The following is a 22,564-nucleotide window of genomic DNA, read 5'->3' as shown; positions in this document are numbered from 1 at the left end:
GCATCACTACATTCGGAGAAGCCTCTTCACAATTTGGAAGAAGTATAAAGAATACCTACAAGAAGGAATTCCCTCCTGGGTGGTTCCATATGAAGTAATAGATCCAAGAACGGTCGACAATGAACAACAGTGTTTAACGTACAAGGAGATAACTCAAATAGAATCTTCTAAAATAAGAATAAGAACGCAACAAGAGCTGTCTCCAAACTACGACTGGTTTCAATATAGACAAGTCAGAGATCTTTATTACTCAGACTGTGCGAAGGGAGGGATAAGGATGGAGGACTCAGAATTAGAGAAAGTAATTTTACAAGAAGACCAAAAGGAAATTTCCAAGGTTTACAAAGTGTTGTTAAAATGGTATACTGAAGATGAGATAGTAAAAGTGCAAATGGTGAAGTGGGCTATAAACTTTAACAAAGAAATAACAATGGAGGCGTGGGAATACTTGTGGAAACATACATTGAAAATCACGACATGTACCAATATTAAAGAGAATATTTACAAAATGATCTACCGTTGGTATCTGACGCCCAAGAAGATTGCGCTAGGGAACTCGAATATGTCTAATAAATGCTGGAAATGTAAAAAACATGAGGGATTAATGTATCACATGTGGTGGACTTGCGAGGTAGCTAGGCAGTACTGGGGGGAAATAATAAGAGTAATGAGTGAGATTTTACAATTTCAAGTTAATAAGAACCCAGAACTCCTGCTACTGAACTTGGGAATGGAAGACATTCCAGCACAACATAGGACATTGATATTTTATATGACGGCAGCAGCCAGACTTTTGTATGCGCAGAAGTGGAAAGTACAAGAAGTGCCAACTATTGAGGACTGGATTTACAAATTGCTGTACATGGCGGAGATGAACAAAATGACAAGAAAATTGAGAGACCTTGATCCAGGGCAGTTTAACACGGACTGGGGAAAGCTGAAACAATATCTGGTGAAAAAATGGGAGGTGGGAGGAGAACTGTGGCAGTTTGAAAACTATTGAGGTACACAGGAGGAGAGAAGTGACTATACCGTGGGGGTGGAGAGTTAATGGAAAAACTCTAAGCAACTTTATATGATTTTTAAGTATTATATTAAGTAGTGTTGATACTATGAGAATTATTGGGATAGAAATTAACTACTCTATATTTTTTGGAAAGATAATCGCATAACATAGAGTGAATGTATACATACATACGTAAATTTAAAGATAGGTCTAATTGTTAGACTTATGGTATATGTATAGATAAAGAACAATATATAGAATAGAAGCCTAAGTAAATGACAATAAGTGTGTATAATAAGTATGTGTATAGTAGTATTGGAATTGATGTATAAAGGGGGGCAAATTGTTTGTCCCATAATGAAGAGAATAGAAGGAGTAAGATAAAACACAGGTTATCAAAATGAATATTGTTATTAGTTTTAATGAAGAAGATAGATTAAGAGGTTTCTATTTATATGACAATTTATACGACAATTTATATGTGAAAGGAAGTGGAAATAGTGCTTAGAAGAATCTGAAAGTATATTATAATAAATAAATAAAATAAGTATGAAGGGAGTAGAGGGAAAGTGGATAGGGGGTTGGAAAACTGTTGGAAGTCAACAAATAGGGGGGGGAAGGGAGGGGGTTAGAATTAGAAGAAATTAAAGAATGTGATTATAATTGTTATTATATGTTTCTAATCCAATAAAAAAAATTTTTTTTAAAAAAGAAGAAGCAAACGCAATTGAAATTCCTGAGAGCAGCCCTTCAACTGTTTTGTTGTGTCTCAAATGCAAACTTGTGCTTGGAGACAGGTATGCTATGGAGTCAGATATGGTAAAAGTGAAAGCTAGGGCGTGTCTCGCCTCCATTAACCTTTGAATAAAGTTAAATTTTAAGCCTCAAGGTGTAACCCCCTTGATTCTTCAAGGCAGATCAATCCACGTGGCTAAAAGCAATTTGTGCTTCTTCCCTTGTTCTGTTCTGAGAGCTGAAGCAAGTTCTAAAGCAAAGGGCAGGCAGATCTAGAGAGGGTACTGACCTTTCTGTGATCAGAAAACTCTAGATACGTAGCTTCCCCAGCTACTGATCTCTTTCAGTTGGAGATCTCTAGTCACAGGAATGCATTTACCCTTGCCAGTTGCCAAGTATTACTCTCTGCAATTTTGGACAAGTGATATAAAATAGTTCCCATGACAGGCAGGCTATGCCCTTGTAGTTCAAGGGAGATCAAAACTATGGAACACGTTTTACTTCGTTGTTCCTGATATCAAGAGGTTTCTTCTAAGTTTATCCTCCTCTTATTTAGTAGGTATCCTGGTCAAGCAAATATGGCGTGTATAAGAATGCTACTTATACATGAAAATCCACTGGTGACAGGTTGGTGTAGTGGTTAAGAGCGCGGGACTCTAATCCAGCTGGATGACCTTGGGCTAGCCATGACCAAGGCACACTCCCAAATGCAAGCTGAGCTCATCCCAGAGAAAGCCCAACAGAACCAAACTGAAGCAAGGGGAACAACATTATATCAGAAAATCACATCAATTTTACCCAAACCAAACTGAAACAAGCAACACTGCTGCAACTTTGCCCAGTGTCATTCAAAGCAGCCAGATGCTAGGTTTAGCCAGTGGGGAATTTCAGCCATATTTATTATTTATTTACTGCATTTGTACCCTGCATTTCTCTGCAGTAGGGACTCAAAGCTAATTACATCATTTCCCTCTCCTCTCTGTTTTATCCTCACAACAACTCTGTGAGGCAGATTAGGCTGAGAATGTGACTGGGCCAAGGTCATCCAGCAAGGTTTCATGGCAGAAACCTTGCCATGGCCTCCCTGCTGAACAGTAGCAAACAACTGGGCTTGGATGAGTCATGCAAGTTGTGTGGTATCAAGTCGCCCAGTGATTGCTGCCAGGACTGGCCCTGAAGAGTCCATTCTCAAAGGCCAAAACAGCACTGGAAAGGGCTCTTCCCCTCCCCTGCCTTTTACTGACAGAAATCAAGCCTTGAAGGTTGACAATACTGTTGTGGTTGCCTAGCAATGGTCACTGAGGGCATTCATTTCTTCAAACTACAGGTGCTGCTTCTACCATTTTTGAAGGATTTAAACACTCCTTTTTTCAGACTTCAGATTTTTCTGCAAACTTGGACCTTTTCTCAAGTGTGGAGAAAGGTCTGTCTTGTTTGTCTACAACCCCAGTCTCCATATTTGTATCCACACATAGGGCCATGTTGAATTAAGATATATTGATATTTATAAAACTTTAAAACATGCAGAAGGTGATCTGCAAACGACTACACTCTGGTCTATTGAATATATTAGTAGCTTTGCCAATACTTTTCTGACCATTAAGTCTTAAAATTGCCAGTTAGTAATCTAGTGAAATGCAGTCAAAACGCTTTCATCACTATCATTACTAGCTTTTGAATCTTTGATCGTTAAGATGTGCAGCAATGTGCATGCACTGAAAATAAAAGCATGTCAACCTTCATTCTGAAAATGAAAATATTTCAAATGGAATCCCACCCCCTAAAGTCTGGAACGTTTCCATTTCATGGCTTGGAACCCCTGTCCCTCACCCCCACTTCCTGCAATATATTAACAGCTCCATTCACAGGCTCTTTTTCAGTGAGAGCATAACTTGAAAAATCCAGCTGCTTGCCAGAGGCTTTGGAATAAATTGCTTATCCTGTTCCAGAACCAGCTGTCCATGCATGAGTTCCCCAAAGAGGAAAAATACTGTTGATTTCCAGGCAAAGTAGAAGAGGTGGATTTGTAGCTACAATCAAGTCCAAGGCTCTCCAACATGTGAAACTGCCAGTAAGCTTTTTGTCTTGGGATCTGTTTCTGTGTTATGGCAGTATTTGTCAGAGCTCTTTCTATCCTATCTTAAGGATGGAAGAATCCAGTGTTCTATTAGTTGTCTATCTGATCAAGAGGTCTGGCACATTATAACTGAATGGAAAGCACCTCTATCATGAGTGCTATTTCAGCCATCTTTGAACATGGCCTAACTTTATGGACTCTGTCAAAGCACCAAGCCTGTTTTTTAAAGAGATGGACAAAAGCAAGGTCAGGTGGTTATGTGTACCTGCTGCTTTTAAATCTGTGGTTAGGGCAAGGACAACCTATTTGTCTCTCCGTATCTGAACTCTCCTTACCCCTTTACAACTATGTAACAAGCCATAAGAGCTGCACACAGAGCGGAGGAAAGAGATTTCTGAGATCCTTACAAGCTTAGCTCATTTGTTGTGAATGGCAGGCTGCTGGTGTCAAGCTCTGCAAATGCAGGCCAATTCCCATGTTAGCCATTATCAGGGCCAACACAGCATCTCTCTGTCTGATCCAGCTACAGTAGCAGATTCTCTCTGCCTACAATCTGTGTGCAACCCAGGCCATCCAGCAATTGTGCACAGAGGTCACTAGGAAGTCAAGCTCAAAAAACAGAATTACAGACAAGGCCAAAATGATCTCTCATGGTGAGGGACCAACCCGTAGTTTTTAGTGCAGGATCCCCTAATCTCCCAGGACCCAGAGGTCTAGAGAAAGGATGATGGAAGCCAAGCCACCTGAGTCCATGCCAGCCAGCTCTCCATTCATGGGTCACTGTAGTTCAGCAGCAAAATGTTCTAGCTTTAAGTAGCTATACATTCAAAACCAGAGAGGAGCCATGTCTTGACTCACAAAGAAGTGCCAGAGGGGCTGGGGTAAAACATGCAGCCATCATGAACAGAAAATGCATGAGGTGTTATCTGCCTCAGCAACCTCATCTCTGAAGGCCAGAGACTAATTTCTCTCCCCACCCCAACCCTCACCTCACAACACCATGGACAGAAGCCAGATGGGATAAAGTGAGTCAGTTGCTGGGAACTTGGGGGATTTGTTGCCATTTGTGTCCTTCAGAGAGAGATTTGCACTGCGTAGGGGAGGAATGCTAGTCACACAGCTGCTGCATCTCACAGCAGGCAACCAAGGCAAGGAGCCACAGACTAAACTGTCAGATTGAGGACTGTGTCTATTTCGCAGAAAAGTTTCTATGGAGTCAGCATATACCCACATAGTGCTACTTGAGCCTGCCCCTCCATTCTCCTCAGCTGTAGCAGTATGCACTGAATGAAGCTAGGACTACAGCTGTGGTGGGCTGCAATGTTCTTTATGTACTAGGAACAACCTTGTGTTGTGTGTTTCTGTACCTGTACTTACTGAACAGTTTTAATACCATTTTAAACATTGTCTTAAATTTAAATTATTTTAAAATGTTGTTTAAAGTTGTTTGTTAGTGTTTTAATGTTCACCACCTTGGGGACGCTGTTTTGGGTGGAAGTACAGTATTCAAATGTTTTAAATAAAATAAAGTTAATTAAAAGCAAATAGGTACAATCAGCTGGCTAGGTAATAGGGGTAGTGCGCTATGCCATCTCTCAGCTTGGAGACACCCTGGGCATTTAACTCTCAGGGAAACCCCTGTGAACTGTAGTTTTGTGAGAACAGCTACCAATCTCCAACTAAAGATCCTCGCCATTCTCTCCAAACTACACTTCCCTGCCTGGAATAGTCTCCATGAGATGAAAAGAGAGAAGGTGCTCTAGGTTCCTATTCCATACCTGTTTGGGCTTGTAGGTTCTTCTGTTGTACCTCTTAGGAACTGGATGGATTGAGATAAATGGCTAGACAAAATTGATTTGATGTTTGCTTGCACCGTTATTTGACAGAATACAACCTGACGGAAAATTTTGAAGGATTTACAAAGGCAACAATTAATTTCTATGTAAACACAATCCAGGTATTAAACCTCTTCTCAATATGACTGCAAAATATAAACCAACATCCCCAATCTGTGGCTCGACAGCACAAGCAGAAATCATATCCAGCAGGTAGTCGCATTAAGATCTGTTGAACATGAGGCCGGTCTCCTTCAGTCTCATAATGGGGATAAACAACACCTAACCTACAGGGTCAAAAGAGTGTTGGGGTTTCCATTTCAAAGATGGGGGGGCACATGGAACTTGATGTCTAGTACCTCAGAAAGGGCAGGATACTGCTGAATCTGCCAAGCCCATGGCTTTGATCTTTTTCACTGCCTCCACTCTTATCTATCTGTGGGTTTGATGTACAGAGATAAAAGTACAGAAGCAGGCCCCACTCTGCTGCATTTTCTAGGAACAACAAAAAGGGCAGGCATGACTCAGAACACTCTTGCAGCTTGTTAAAGCTGCAGATGTAGATCCTTCTCCCAATAGAAACCACAAAAGGCCGGGTCAACTGCTGATCTGCTGTGAACACATGAACTTTCATAAAATGCTTTGGAATGGAGCAGATGGAACAGAGCCAGGAAAAATGCATAAACATTCTGCACTGTGGTAACGCAAATCCTCTGTGAAGAAAAGCTTAATTCTGCAACACGTTACCAAAAATAGTGGGACTGTAGATGGGATGCTCCTTTGCTTGTGGCAAAGCATGGCTATAATGCACTGATGTGGCATGCAAATTCTAGTGCGTTCAATACTTCTATTGAATTCTCTGATAACATACACAAAGCATGCTCAGGGAAGGACAGTTCCTTACAGGGAATATCATCCTAGCTTTCCTCACCGTACACGTCATGGTCATATAAGGGTAGAGAGATCAGTCTTGTCTACCCCAGTGGTTCCCTATACATACAGGTAATCTATCTAACAATTATCATATCATGCCATGATTACTGAAGCAGAACTTGTTTGGAAAGGTGGTAGATGCCATCCTTGCTCATGTGGAAGGCTTAACTAGCAGTGAAGGAGAAGAGAACGATGTGGGAGAAAGGTGAGGTTCAAATGAAATAAGCAAATTTGCTTAATTCTGCAATCTGTACAAATTATGTATGTCTACATAATTTGCACTATAATGGAGTTCTTTGAGCCCAAATGGCCCCCCCGAAAAGTACTGTAAGGGAGCTCCATTTTATGGCTTTCTGTGAATGCTGAACCCAGATCTCTTGAACAGAAAGTAGCTGTTCCTGAGTTGCTGTCAGTCATGTCTTTGTTGGATATTTCAACTTAAAAAACAATTAAAACAGACACAAGAGGCTCCAGAGTTGACCACAACAACCCTTTCTGTCTGTACAGGTGCTGTATCTGTATAAACAGTATATCCTGTATCAGTGCCACCAGCAGCTTCATGTCCCAGAGGCATTGGTATAAACTGTTTATCCTGCTCCAGAACCAGCTATCCACTTAGCCCCACCCACCTCACAGGGTGTTTTGTTGTGGGGATAATAACAGCAAACTTTGTAAACCGCTCTGAGTGGGCATTAAGATGTCCTGAAGGGCGGTAAATAAATCAAATGTTATTATTATAATTATAAATGTTCTTCTCAAAAAAATGTGTGTGCATGTATGTTTCTATCACAATGGGACCCAGGTTCTTTGATAGAGTGTCTGGTGGGGTGTAAGATACGACAAGATGAGTGACAGTCACTCTTCTACGCCCATTTTATGCTTCATTTGACAACAGCAAATACTTCCTGGTTGATGTTCACTTTCCCGTTTTAATTTTTTCTATAATGGGAATAGACGAGAGGCAAACCAGGACTCAGATATGTAAGGCTGTTTTAACCATAACATAATAAGCAAGTTTACCTTTAATGAAAAGGGACGAGGTTTCAATGAAAAAAAGAGACACAGATTTAACATTCTAGCTCTACCTTTAGGACAAAACAAACAACTTGCATAGCCAATTATTTATCAGTCAGTAAGCCACAAGTGTAATTGGTAACATGAGGCTGTGTCTCAAGAATTAAGATTCACTAGAAAGGTGGGTGGAAGCTAAGGGTTACTTACTATCCGTAAATAGTAACTAAGGAACACTAATAAACGGGATTTAAACATTTGTGCAACCTTCTTCCAACACACTTCCAACAGAAAGCTCCAATAAATAAGCAACAAATCTGATTGTCATGTAGAGTTACTACTAGATTAATTTTTTTTCAAAATCGGTATTACCAGCAACCTTCCACCTTCTGTTGCTTTTGCTGCACTATGCTATCCTAGAGCATGTGGCATCAATGAGCCACCCTGCAGTCCAAAATTCGCCATAAAAACCACCCCAGATCCTGCCCTGTCCCTAAGAACCACAATCCTTGAACATAAAACTTGGCTGTGGGAAACCAAATTCACATGCTACAAATGCTATGAAGGATGGAAACCCTGACCCACTGCAACAGGGAAGCAGCAGAATCAGAGCTGCTCTTGCAAGACAGACTCTCTTAGGGAAGTTAAGGTAACAGTAAAATCACAGCACTGGCAAAGTTCTGCCTTGATACACTCAAGTCAAAGCAGATTTTAGATAATCACACAACAGCTAAGACAGGTGGAGATATTTGCTAACGGATAATTAATCTCAATTTGATAAATTATTTTTAGGCTGCAAACAGATATTTTAGCAGTAAAGATGTTGTGGGTCTATTCTCATCGCCTTTTGGGTAGATTTCCAAGCTTAATCAAGACCAGGAAGAGCAAGATAGTTGTTCCTGCTGTTACCACAAACAATGTTTCAAGCAAACATAAAAGATTACAACTAATTGTTTAATTCGATAAGCATGCCTGAGAGAGAAGAGACCAAAAACATACAAAGCAGTCAGAACAAGGCAGATGTAGCATAGGAGAAACAGAGGTGGGACACTAGGGAAAAAAACCTGAATGGTAAGAAGGTACATCTGTAGATACCCTTAAATTTATAGACACCTTCTTATATTCAGATCAACCAGCATCAGCCAGTGTGAAAACTTATCTAATTGCAAACAGTCTCTGATCTCTCTTGTCTCACCACATACAAATCACTATCCTGTTAAGTCTATAAATGTCCATTACCATCTCAAAGTAAATGTCTGCATTTAAAACAAGTTCTAGATAAGGGATGCTTTATACAGTAGACCTCTCAACAATTCTTCCTCAGAAGCCTATCAATTTCTAGCTATCCTCAGCAGGCAATATTCATTTGCAGTTGCCACCAAATTAGATCTTTCCACCTTTTTCTTTTCTCAAGCTCTCTGTCATATACAAAGGATTCAGGACAGGATGACAGGACTCTCTTTCAAACTTTGTACTGGAGGCATTTCAAGCGCTTCTAAAGTGCAGTTTGTAGTCAGGGGAACGGAAAGATTGCAAAGAAGAAGGGGGGCAGGAATATGCCATGGTGGTTAAATTTGTGTCCATATTAATAGTATGGAAGATTCTGATATCCCTGTTTAGATTACCCAACTCTGTCCCTGTGTCAGGGCAGGCACACAAAGGCCATCCTCTACATGTGTAGAAGTTCTGGGGTAAAAGAGATTGAGTTTTTTTGTATACACAGTTCCCAGTTTCCTGCAGGAATTCTTCCAGAAAAGGGGAAAGGAGATATTTAATCAGCAAATAATTTTATTACCCAGTGGAGTGTACAGAATGGAAACAGAAGAGAAATGGTGGTTGTCAGGACAGTGAGGCTGAACTATTCAATGACACCAATACAGAGCAATTTACCTAAGGCAATTCAACAAAAACCATTCACGTTTGCACAGACCTAATGTTCTGCAGTATTATTTTAAGCTAATGTCCAATTTAAGTTACACTTAACTCAAACTATGTTCCTCCCATATTGCTAGTCTAGGGAAACCAATCTGGAGAGAAAAAATTGGTGATGGGTTGCCCAAAAGGTGTAGTGGGATAAACAGAGAATGATTTTTGGAAGGAAATAAAGGAGACCCTAGCTGGGTGACCATGCTATGGGTGAAGACCAGTCAGCTGTAAGGCTGGCTGGTTGAGATCAAGGCTGGAATAACCTAAAGAACAGGCAAGTGGACAGTAAGATATGAAGGATCAATCCAGGAAGGGAAACAAAATGGCATAGAGAAGAATCATATTCTGCTTATCTTCATGAGAAGGTCTACTGATTTCAGTATCCACGATGATAAAATAAAGTTTGGGAGCAGAACCAACAATGAGAGATGGATGGCTTTATATAACCTTACACAACTGAATTTACCTAGGCACAAATAAGTTATGCAGTACTACTGGCTGAATTGGTACAAAACTAGGATCCCAAAGCGGCATTGAGTCAGTTTCATGATTGGGCTGCTCATTGGTGACATCTCAGTTGTATTATGATTGATGCAACTTTAGGATCAAAGATCCTACTGGGGCGAGTGTCAAGATCCAAGCTGCTAAAGAACAACTCCAACTTTCTGTTAATGAGGAGTGTCAGATAATAGTAGCTAGCTGATGAAATGGGGAAAGGAAATGTGTCTGGTGGCATGTTTTTGAATTAACTTGTGTGACAGGTGTTACTGTTTACAATGACCAGGAGGAGGCCTGATGGACCTTTCTGGGATCTTGACTGAATTACCAGAGAAGATTACATTGTAAGGACGATACTCTCAGTTGTTATCCTGCAAACTTGAAATATTACTCATGGCTAGGGTGTGAGGAGCTTTGGAAGGCTACACAAAAGATCCTTGGTTAATGTGCCTCTGAAATTCTCAGGTCGCTGTGCTGCTTTCTCTTAAAAGCTCCTGAAGAAATAAATGCCTTAATTGAAATCCCTGCCTTGATATTAAAATGGATGATTTAATCTGCAGCCCTTGTCTTTGGAAGGACTGAGAATTTTGGGGTGTGAAGACACAGGTCTTAGGGGCTGAACTTCTCACACTTGGTGGTTATATTACTGATGTGTTGCCATGTTTGCCATCCTAAATGAAAATCTTTAATATATTGTTTGAACTAGTAAAGACTGATGCCCATTTCCCCTAATTCCTTCATGTTGCTTTTGCCTGATGCACAGTAAAATTCAATCAGTATAATTGCTCCGCTTGGATCAGACTTTTATTCATGAAAACAGGACAAGAGGGGCAGTAATGATTTCACATTATGGCTCATGAACACATAGTTCTAAATGCACAGAGAGTGTAAAAATAAACATTTCCCAGCCCACAATTCACTAGAAGGTAGCAAATTTGGAATATCAAGGCATTTCCAATAACAGCCAACGCTAGAACATAGAAATTAAACGGGCCTGGCATTCAAAGAGAGCCACCTGCCCATACAACAGCAGCTACTCTGGAGCTTTTTAGCCTGGTTTTGTGGTTGGGGCCAGCAAAAGGGATTTCAAAGACCAGAGGCAGCCCTAGCAACGGGAAGCACTTTGTATTCAAGAAAGAATCTCCCCACACAAACACTCCCAAACACAGCAGTTGTTTCTCTTGCAGCCTCAGTTAGAGGAGGATTGCAAAGCCTTGAGCATACAATACACACATATACACAAAACTGTGTGACCCAATATGAATATGCACATATACTAAGCATACATGTAGACATGAACACACGCTTCTCGGACAGCTAGATCATTAAGTTTTCTTGCCCTCCCCAACACTTCCAGTCTAGCATTACACAGCACTGGGGTTTTCAGTTTCAGTTCCAATTAGTAGAAGCAACTGAGTTTGATGCAAAGGGCTGAGTTACCTTACCTATTAAACTGACCGAGACACACAGATTCCTAGTCAACCCCCGCAGCAGAGTCACACACACTGATTTTTCCCGTTTGAGTTGTCCCTTTAGAAAGTGTCCTGCAGAACCCTGATCGCCCCAGTACTCTTTAGATTCAAAGTTCAAAAAGCTGTTAGAAGAGCTGACGCAACAGCTTTTTTTAAAAAAAGAAAATACAGGGAAGGTGCTGCCAGACCACAAATAGTATTTTCCTATTATTTCTCCTTTTTAATGCTCCTGTATGAAATCCCCCAACTGTTTCTGGGAAAGGGGGTGGTGGCAGTATGAGGTACAGTTTTGAGCAGTGGATGCTTTGAGATGAAAGAATATAAGGGGGAATACTTTTTATATGAAACAGCAACAAGAAAACAAAATATAGAAATGTATATGTGGATAGCACTCAATGTGAATATGAAATCCTAAGAGATGCCCATGTTCCATTTGTACATGTGCAGGTACAGGATTGTATATATATGTCTTCCTACAAGGAAATAGCATCACCTGTGTATTTGCGTTAAGAGGTTAAGAGGACATGAAATATATAGCAGGATGGGGAAAGACACGATTGAATGAACGACCCAGAGTCAGAAAAGAAACCTCGTACACGTGCATGGACCTGTGTGCACATCTTTGTGCATAAGAACCTAGCTCATAATGATTGAAGTAACTCACTCAAGGCAGATAAATTGCCAACAGTGACAAAAGTCACTGTTCATTTTTTAAAAAATGAGGGAATTGTGCTGAAATTCACCTCCCCAGTAGAAACGAAAACTAAGTTCGATTTTTAAAGCCTTTTAGTCATATTGCCCATATATTCCCTTTTCTTCTCAACCAGCAAGATTAACAACTTTTTTCTTCTCATGGATGCTGGTGGTTCTGCATTTAGGTCATATTGTTATTTACAGAGTGACTGTAGTTGTGTTGACTGTGAGATCCCTCTGTACCTAAGCAATGCCAGCCTGATAACACACACAAGACCTGAAATTCAGGTCCATCCATTTCACAGTACAGATGAAGGGGAATCAACAGATAATTTCACAAGATAAGGACTAAAATGACTAATCAGGTACCAAAAACTAATTAAGAAAGGCAAGATTCAAGTCCAGTGGCAATTTAAAGACCAACAAGATTGTCAGGGTATAAACTTCCAAGAGTCAACGCCCTTGTCATCAGATATCTGACTTATCATTGGACACATTTTTGATGGGAAGCAGGGTTCAGGATTTTTATCAGAGACAGTGATTAAAAGAGTTGCAGATTGGCTGATCTGAATGGGCTTCAGATATATCACCTGACCAGGCTGCTAATTTTTACACACACACACACACACACACACACACACACACACACACACTGCTAGATGTCAGATAATGTTTATGTATTTAGGTTATGCATAACTAACAAACATTAACTTTGGCTAAGATTTCTTCCTTTCAGAAAGGTGGCAATTTCAGTAACTTGCCTTTGGGGGAAGCCACCAAAGCTCTGTTGCTCACAACCGGACGATCAAGACTAGACACTTGCAAAGGCAGCTTTACTAGTACTCATTATTCATTCCTGTTCTTCAGACCACCAAGAAGCTAGATTTTTTTTAGCCCTTTCCAAAAGGAAATTATATCACCAAGCAGCACACAAGCATCCAGGATCTCATGCACAAATAGACAATCCCCCACTGAAGGGGGAGGTACTATTGACAGGTTCCTTTATGACATATAAGATAATATATCAGCAATGGGCTTTGCTGACATATCAGGCCCACACTTTGGGGCTTCTGCTTTCCAGGGTTGGTGCGTGTGCACCTGTCAATCTCTAATTCAGACACCCCAAGTTCTAACAGTTTAACTGTGAGCAGAACCACAAGTGACAAAAGGCACAGGTTGGACACTTGTCAGCTTCCCTCAAGTTTTGATGGGAAATGTAGGCATCCTAGTCTTGCAGCTTGGCTCTCTGACTGCTGTCCAATGGACTTTTCAACTGTCACTTGTCCAACATTCCGCCAAGCTGCCTACATTTCCCATCAAAACTTGAGGGAAGCTGACAAGTGTCCAACCTGTGCCTTTTGTCACTTGTAGTTCCACACTCAGTTGACCAGTAGAAGAGCAGAAAGCGGATCCAGAGCAGAAAAATGCAGGCCTTTAGTGCAGACTCCATTCCAGAAAGATAACACACTCTTATTGGCCCCATATTCTAGACCAATATTCTTTAAGTAATTCACAAACGAACATCAAAATCAAAATCAGTTTTAGGCAGAACTAACCAGGATTTCAGGTTTAGGCTTCAGTAACAAGCTTGAAAGTATTTGCACATACTTTCAAAAAGAAAATACTGCATAGGAAAACAGCAGGAACTGTTGTGATTCACACCCTTGTAGTTTCAGTCAGCAGGTACTTAGGCTTTCTGGTTCTGCCACTAAAACCTATGACAAATTCTCTTAGCCTTGTTTCCCTACACTTTATTTTAGGAGCAGCACTGCAGACATCCATTATCCACAAGCCTTCCATTCCAAACCTTGGAAAGTCTTTTCTGCTCTTGCTTTAGATATAAAAGAATTCCAGAGGGGTCAGACTCAGCTCTGCCTCTTGCTGAAGGCCAAAACTAACATAACACACATGTACCATTCCCCCAACTTAAAAAAAACAACTATCCGCTAAATGTTGCAAGTGGGAAAGAAGGGGTGTTTAACCCTTTCCCCATTAATTTCACTGCTATAAATCCTCTTATCTGCTGCCTTTCCACTGACAGATTACCTGTATCTCCTTCCTTCCATCCCATACACAAAAGCAGCAGAGAATGAACAAAACAGCTAGTACCACTTCCTGACTAGTGACAGTCTCTTTATCACACAACCCTAATGAGATAAGAACGTTCACGGCAAGAATACAGAACCAAGACACATTGAGATTAAGGTTATATCTTCATTACAGTTGTAAACCAATTTAAAGCTATGTCTCATAATACTGGCTTCTGTTCAAGAGACCTTGAAAAAAATAATGCTTTTGAGTAGATGTGATCAACTTCTAACAAAGAATTTCTAGCATCTTCACAAAACTTCAATTTCTTTAGCTAGAGAACTGAGAACAATGAAACATTAAGGTCTCACCCATTGACTTTTAGGGAGCTTGCATTGGAACTGGAGAGGCTGTTATCTGAATCCCTGTTTGTACCAACAGGCCAACCCCCTTCAGGTTTCTCTCTTTCTTCCCCCACCCCTCTTTTTCCTTTGGAAGAGCTACCTCCCCCAGCATTTCCATACATTTTTTCTATGCCATTATTTGGCTCAGTTTGGAGGAAAGATCTAAGAAAGAAAAGGAAAACCCTGAAAACCCAAAGAGGATTATTTGATCTTCTCCATTAATTCAGACTGAATTATTCACAAATAAAACTCATTTTTCTCTGTGTGCATTAATAAAGATAAATTCAGCCTCCATACAGGCCAGCAATTACACACTGGCTCTGCTCAAGCTCCCCTAGTGAGCACTGCACATAGAAAGCAGCCTCCATCCATGGCAGCAGTCACCACGCAACTGTGACACTAATAAGCACTTTGCAGCAGCCACTTCCGACTGCACAACCAGCAGTGGAAGGAAAGCAATAATTTAAGTTTCCCTCCAAATCAAGAGGAGGTTTGGCTCCAACAAGCCAGGCCAAATACAATTGCACAATTAACTCATACCGTGAATAATACAGTGAACACCACAGGAGAGACTGCTCAGAGGGACGTAATACTTCCCAAAAAGAAAAACTACGCTCCTCTTGTGTCAGTGAGTTAATTAGCTACTCTACTAGCAAAGCATAACAAGCTCTAGAAGTACATGCAACTGTGCTATCCCTCTGAAGCTAATTGCATATCAACCTGGCTGTCCAGCTCTTGCACCAGACAAGATGCAGTGACTTATAGATGATATTCCGTTGTCCAATTAGAAATGAAGCTTAGGGGCATGTCTAAATAGCAACACATGTTAGAACTTTACAGCTCCTTTTTCCACTGGCTGGAGGAAAGATTCAAGAAAATCACTAATGCAATTTGGCTTGGAAAGAGAGAAAATGAGAAAAATATATACTCACAGTTTAGTTTAAGCTTATTGATACAACATCTGAAACGTATAATTAGTATGCCCCCCAAGGGCATATTAGTTGCCCAGCTTGCCCACTCCTGTAACCCAAATATACACAAGTCATTTCAAGCAAATCTATGGGTTGGATCCAGATTAAATGAGCAATGTCCATTGATTCCTTCTTCCCACTGTAGACCCCCCCCCCCCCACACACACACTTGTTTCTCGGGGTCTACTATCCCCCAGAAGCAACTTTAGTGGAGATCAGTGGGCTGCAGCGGGATGGGAGACAGGGAAGTTCCATGACTATTGTAATGCTCTATACATAGGTCTCCCATCTAAATTAACTAGGAGGCTCCAATTAGTGCAAAATGCTGCAGCTCGACTGTTATCAGGAGCGAGCATGAGCATGAACATCACTCTCATCCTACAGTCGCTCCACTGGCTACCCATCAGTTACCATGCTCAGTTCAAGGAATTAGTTATTACATACAAAGTTCTTCACGACTTTGGTCCGGCATACCTACAGGACCACCTCCCATGTTCCTCCACAGCAGCTTCGCTCATGTGAACAGGGTCTCCTGCAGGGGCCAGGCTGCACACAGGTATAGTCAGCAGCAACCTGTACATGAGCTTTCTCTGTGGTGGCCCCTATCCTGTGGAATGACCTGCCTGAGGAAGTCAGAAGAGCCCCCGCTCTCCTGGCTTTTTGTAAACAATGCAAAACCAAAGTATTCAAAAAGGCTTTTTACTCAAATGGAAGGGCTGTATTGTAGGGATGGGGTCTCAGATGCTTCGCTAATGAGTTAGGTACCATAGACTTCATCACTATATTGCTTTACATATTATCTGCTGCTTTAAATAGGTACTCCTACATACCACCCGTGCTCCATGTTGTCTAATGTTAGTCCTAGAATTGATTATGTTCTGCTTCAGTATTTTTTCTACTCTGTATTGGATTCTTGCTAATACTATGTCTTTTAAACTTGTCTCTATTTACCCTATGGCATTGTTTATGGAAATGTCCTTGATACTGTATTGAAACGTACTTGATACTGATTGTACTAATTTCATACTGTGTGATCTGCCTTGAGTCTCAGTGAGAAAGACAGATTATAAATTACATACATACATAAAATACTGCAGATGGAAAATTTAACCTAGATTCAATTATATATTTCTTATCTGCAACACTGCGTGGTTTTTAAAAAAGGACTCTCTCTGTGGTCACCCAGTTTAATTTAAGAACACATTTGTCCTGCGTATTCAAGATCTATGAACGCAGCCTAGAAAAATATAAAATTAAATTAAAAACTGGCAGAACCATAAAAATAACAAGAAGCACAATGCAAAATCAACTAGCATACTAAAAACAATTATATACAACCTTAACTATAAAAGCAGAAAAGGCAAAAAATACTGAAGTTGTAACAAAAATATAAACAAAATGGTGCATACAGGTGAAAACACATACTCAGCCATCAGCACAACATTTTCATCTAGTGCGTCAAACTTAGAAGTAAATAGGTATGAGAAGGGAATTCCAAACATAAAGGTGCCACAGCAAATAAAGCCCTGTATATGGTAGTCATCTATTTTTCATCTGAGGGCCAAGCTACAAGTGACAAATGACACAGGTTGGACACTTGTCAGCTTCCCTCAAGTTTTGATGGGAAATGTAGGCATCCTGGTCTTGCAGCTTGGCTCTCCGACTGCTGTCCAACGGACTTTTCAACTGTCACTTGTCCAACATTCTGCCAAGCTGCCTACATTTCCCATCAAAACTTGAGGGAAGCTGACAAGTGTCCAGCCTGTGTCATTCATCACTTGTAGTTTGGCCCTGAGAGTGGCTGAAATGCATTATGATTTTCAGAGTGAGAAAAGCAGCCCTTTTCAAATGGATACTTATATAATCAGGAATTCTGATCATAGCATCCTATTCCAACTAGAATGAGAAATCTAGGACCCAAGCAGAAGCTTTTCCAGTTTTAATTACAATGTCTAGAAAAACAAGCCTGATTAAATCAGCGCTAAAGAAGAGATGAACTATGTGTATGAGTATGACACATACATGAGTACGACACAGAACATTCACACACCCATACCTAAGTGAGCCAAGAGCACAGCTGATAATCATAAATTGGCTGGAGGGGCAAATGGCTCAGCATCCAGTACCAATTACTTTTACAACCCAGAGTAATTCACACCACCTCTAGTTTTCTGATTTGTCAAGGCTACCAAGGAAGTCCAAGGTTGCTATGCAGAGGCAGGCAATAGCAAACTACCTCCGCTCACCCTCTTGCCTTGAAAGCCCTACAGGGTTGCCATAAGTCAGCTGCCACTTGACATCACTTTATACACATACACAAATACAGAGATGCCTACATACTCTGTGCATAATTAACATATTTTTCTGCACAAAGAAATTACCTTGTAGCATAATTTTGTGGCCTTGACCTGACTTCCTTTACTGGGAAGCAATCTGGATCGTTCACCAAGCAATTGGGAGAATCCTTATGGAAGAGTTGCCTTCTAAAGAAAACTTCTGCCAAATATAATTTCTGCCAATGGATGCTTGCTTCAGTGGTACATACAGTAAAACTAGAATGCCACAAAGAATATGGCCCTGGCATAATGATGACATGAAAATTCATAAGCACCTCGAAAAATGGTATAGTGGGCTATAAAAGCATGAGTTCAAACCCCATCCCAAATTTAAACTCACCCAGTGGCTTTATGCCGTTCCCTTCACATACTGGTTATTCTAGCAGCCTATCTACGACTCCAATACACCTTAACTTAATTATTTCTTTTTTAAAGAAACTATTTTGTTTTGTGCTGAGTCACATTTGGGTCAAGCGCCACAGGCTGCAGACCCCTGTTATAAATATTAACTATCACTAGATGTTTCAGATACAATTACAACATCTGTCAGCTTGAATTTTAGGGTACAAATACAGGTTTCTCCCATCAGATTGGGGGAAAAAATGATTGGAATAGTTCTCCCCTCTGGGTGCTTTTGATATCTTTTATTTGCTGCAAATTGTGCACACCTTGAAGTTTACAATGGCATGGTAGAAACCTGTAGCATGGGCAGATACACAAAATAGACAGGAAGGCAGGCGGGCAGGAAGGAGATGGAAAAGAAAAATGTCCTGTTTTCTAAAATGTCATAAATAAGGCATATTGCAATAATGGGTTAGCAATCCCTTGACTTGTGCTCATTTCCCATTCCCGCCTTCCCCCCTCCCCAATATGTGGGTTCTACAAATAGTTAACATATTTCTTTTTTTAAAGGAAAGTTTCTAGGAAAAATGAAAGCCTGTATCAGCAATTGTCTCATGCTTTTTTCAGTGGGGTATTAAGAACAGGTAACACTACTCTAACTCTTGCCCTATTAAATTAATCCAGACTACACCCCCAGATGCATACCTGCTCTAACAAAACAGTACAAGTAGCCCAAACCCGTTGCCTTAGAAGTCTCACATGTATCAAGCTATATTCTTCGTTTCACTCCCATGATGGCCTCAGTCAGCAGAACTTCCTCAAATGGGCAAATAAGAGGAGACAGCAGAAGCACTTGAAAGCTCCAAATCCTTAAATAGCTCTTTAAGGGCTCCCAGTTACTTCCTGCTGTTCGATTTTTACTTCTGCTTGGATAATCAATACTAGTTTATCAGTTTCACTTTCTGATTCCTGAAGCTAGATCCTATGCTTGCTTGTTCCACTGAATTTAAATTAGATCTACAACGCATGCTTCGCAGAAATAAACTTCACTTTATTCAGTGGGGCTTACTCCCAGGTAAATGTGCACTGGGTTGCATCCTTTGTTCTAACTATTCTGTCGTATTAATCGCTCTCTCTAAACCTGGGATTTGTAACTGAAGCATGCACTATGAAAGACAGGAAATCTGCAAAAGAGTTGACAGTTCAAACCAGAAATTAGGCAAAGTTCCCACTTATAATGCTTTACAATATAAACATGTTTACAGAAGGTTACAAAAAACAAGCAAACTTTCCCACTAAATGACTATTACAAATCCGTACTGTTGAGACTAAAGATAATGTGGCAGTGAAAAAAATCCATCTAATGTTGAGGAGGTTAAGTCTGTATTAAAAGAATCTTTAATAGCATGTGACAAACACAGTTATGAATTTGGATGACAGTGTGTGAAAGGGAAATCTGAGTTCTTACCCACTTTTTTACTCTGAGGGTCGACTTGAAATATTCTCTTGACATTAATTGAAAAGCAGCCCTAAGGTGTTGCAGTTGGGAGATGAGGATGTACATGCCAGGGCAGAAAAGGTGCTTCATCCTTTCCTGACTGGTTACTTCCCTTCTCCCCACACCAGGAAAAGATTAAGCACCCACTCCCACTCCCCTCCCAATTGCAGCGCCCCATGGCAGCTTTTCATTAAACAAACACTGAAAGACACACACACATGCAAATAATGCCTATCCTGAACATGAACAGAGCACAAGTTCCTTTATAAGAGGGCTGCTAATTTTTAAGGGACTTCCAGCTCAGGGCAAGTCTTTTTCTTGCTCCTTTCCTCATTCTTGCTATCTGCAAGAACCCTCTCCACTCTATGACCTACTGAAGTATGCAGCCTAAGATCACGATTGTTTGTTCTTTATTTCAGACATCCAAGCTGAACAAAATACAAAATGCAATGTCAGGGTAAAAGCTTAATCTGATCTTTCTGTCCCTGTTAGCTCAATGTACTCTGTTGACAGTGCAAGGTAAAGGGTTGACAGTAATGGATTTGATTATCAGCAATGTATCTTTAATAATTGAAATGTTGTTAGCTACTCAAGCAAGGAAGAATGGTTTCAAAGCATCGATTTTTAAGCTGGCAATGATAATTTAAACAAGCAAGCAACTGAGCATACACATTCCTTATGGTGCAATTTGCTTTAAAGGGATGAGTTGCCAAATGTCCTATATTTCAGAACAATCCAATGCCCAGAGTAAATTATCTATCCCTAGTTCCAGAAAGTTCCTTCTGTAATATTACAATCAACAGGTAGCAGAACATAAAGCATCCCTTGAAAGTCTACGACAGGCCTGATTTTAAAGGTTGAACACAGGACAGCTATGCCCAGTGGATGCCTGCCTAACAAAATAAATTCTTCTTTAGGCAGTGCTCCCTCCCACAGAGCTCCACCACAGGCTTCTCTTATTAAAAGTCTCACTTCAGCATTTCTTTGACTGCAAAGCTCTCATCTCAAGAGGACTCCCTTGAGTACACATATGATACAAACAATAAATTAAAGTAGATGGTGGTAATAGAGAAACAAACTGGCACAAAGACTAATAATCATGAAAGCCTTATGAAAATCCTTGGCCTCAAACTAGCTAGTATAGCTCTTGCAGCTTCCCAAAGAATAAAACCCCTCAAGCTAGCAAGTCATTAGGACCCTCGAGCCAAAAGAGTAAAGGAAATATAAGACACCCACCCAAGCAAAAAGAGAGAGGAACTATCTTTGGCTTCACATGCACGCACACTGTGGTTAGAATTCATATCATATCTATTCCAATTCATCAGCTGCATTTGGGTCACTTTTTCAAAGGGAAATTAGAAAGAGAAGGTGAAGTTCCCCATTCTGAGGAGCTACCTGGCACAGGCTCACAAGAATATGCTTTATAAAGGAGACCGGTAAGTCAAAAAAAGTAAACAGGCAGCATGCCATCTTAAGAGATGGTCTACTTGCCTGGTGCCTTAAGTGACATAAACTGGAAACAATTTCAGATGGGTAGCCCCTGTTGGGTCTGCAGTAGAAGAGCAAAAGTCGAGTCCAGTTGCACCTTAAAGACCAACAAAATTTCCAGGGTATGAGCTTTCGAGAGTGAAAGCTCCCTTCCTCAGATATCTGGATTCGAACCTTACTCTTAAACTGGAAAGGGGCAGAGCGCACAAGCCTAGACCAGCACTCGGGGAGACACAGACTACTGGGGGTCTGGATCAACTTCCCACCCAGACCCAAAGAAGACAGAGAAGCACCCGCTGTTCTTCATACTGGTAGCACTTAGTGTCCCCCTCCCCATTACAGATCCGGCGGGAGACTTGCTCTAGGCTACTCAGCGGTGGCTCTGGCCGACAAGGCCGGCTCTCCCCTTCGGGCCAAAGGCAGTCAAGGCTAGTAACAGAGACTAGCCCCAGGGTCCAGCTGTCGGCACACGGAGTGGCCGCACGACGGATAAGCCTGCCGGCACCATCTGGCCGGAGCGAGGCCAGGCGAGAGGCGCGGAAAGAGCTCCCCGCGCCCGTGGCCAGTCCAAAAACGCGCGACACGGGGCGGCCTGGTCTCCTTCGGGCTGCGCGCCCCGTGTGCGCGCGCGACCAGCAACACACACACCCCAGTGCTCCGGCTTTTACCTGAAGCGACTCGTTGGCCATGTCTGCTTCTCGCGCCGGCTGGCTTCGTCCCCTTCTCGCTGCTCCTCACGCAGGGCTGCCCTTACTGTAACCGCCGGTTTGCCATCCTCCTCCGGGTCCGTGGGGCGTGTGAGAGCAGTGGAGCCCCGCAAGGGGGCGGCCCGCCCAGGAACAAGCCGCCAGCGGCTGAAGGAAAGAGTTGGGATGGGAGGGTCCTTCCCTCCGTCCCTCCCGCCTAGCGGGAGCAGCGCTGCGGCTGCGGCTGCTCCTCGCGCTACTGGGGCCCTCCGGACGGTTCCCTCCGAGCGCCCGGCTCAGCAGAGGCCGGGGTCCTTCTTTCTTGCTTGTTTTGCCGCCCTTATTGTCGCCGCGGCGCCGGCCCCGCGGCTCGCTCCCTGCCGGTGCCCAACTTGCCGGGCTGGTCACGTGAGGAGGGGAGCGTGTCGGGGAAGCGGGGAGGGGGAAGAGACAGCGCCGCAGCCAGCGCCCGCGGCGGGGGGAGGATGCTAGCCGAGGCCGGAGCCTTGCGGGGTTTTTTCGCAGCTGCTGCAACCCTCCCCGGGTCCCCCTTCCCGCCCTTCCGGAGAAGATTAAAAAAGATTAGCAACAACGGTCAGGGAGGGGGCTGAAGGAGGCAGCCAAT

At 41.9% G+C, this 22,564-nt stretch overlaps 1 protein-coding gene across 1 annotated transcript in view; it reads right to left on the bottom strand.

Moving 5' to 3' along the window:
- LOC129327402 (serine/threonine-protein kinase N1-like) overlaps positions 1-22,285 on the bottom strand; it is an 81,289-nt gene extending 59,004 nt beyond the window's left edge. The window contains exon 1 of the mRNA XM_054976029.1: positions 21,922-22,285. Coding sequence (XP_054832004.1) covers positions 21,922-21,942 — 21 coding nt within the window. The 5' untranslated portion in view covers positions 21,943-22,285. The remainder of the gene's footprint in view (positions 1-21,921) is intronic.
- Positions 22,286-22,564: the final 279 nt, after the last annotated feature.

Source organism: Eublepharis macularius, chromosome 4, assembly GCF_028583425.1.
Source record: "Eublepharis macularius isolate TG4126 chromosome 4, MPM_Emac_v1.0, whole genome shotgun sequence".
Classification (NCBI taxonomy): Eukaryota; Metazoa; Chordata; class Lepidosauria; order Squamata; family Eublepharidae; genus Eublepharis; species Eublepharis macularius.
Note: the sequence above shows the minus strand (reverse complement) of the source record. Positions and strands in the feature narration are given on the sequence as shown.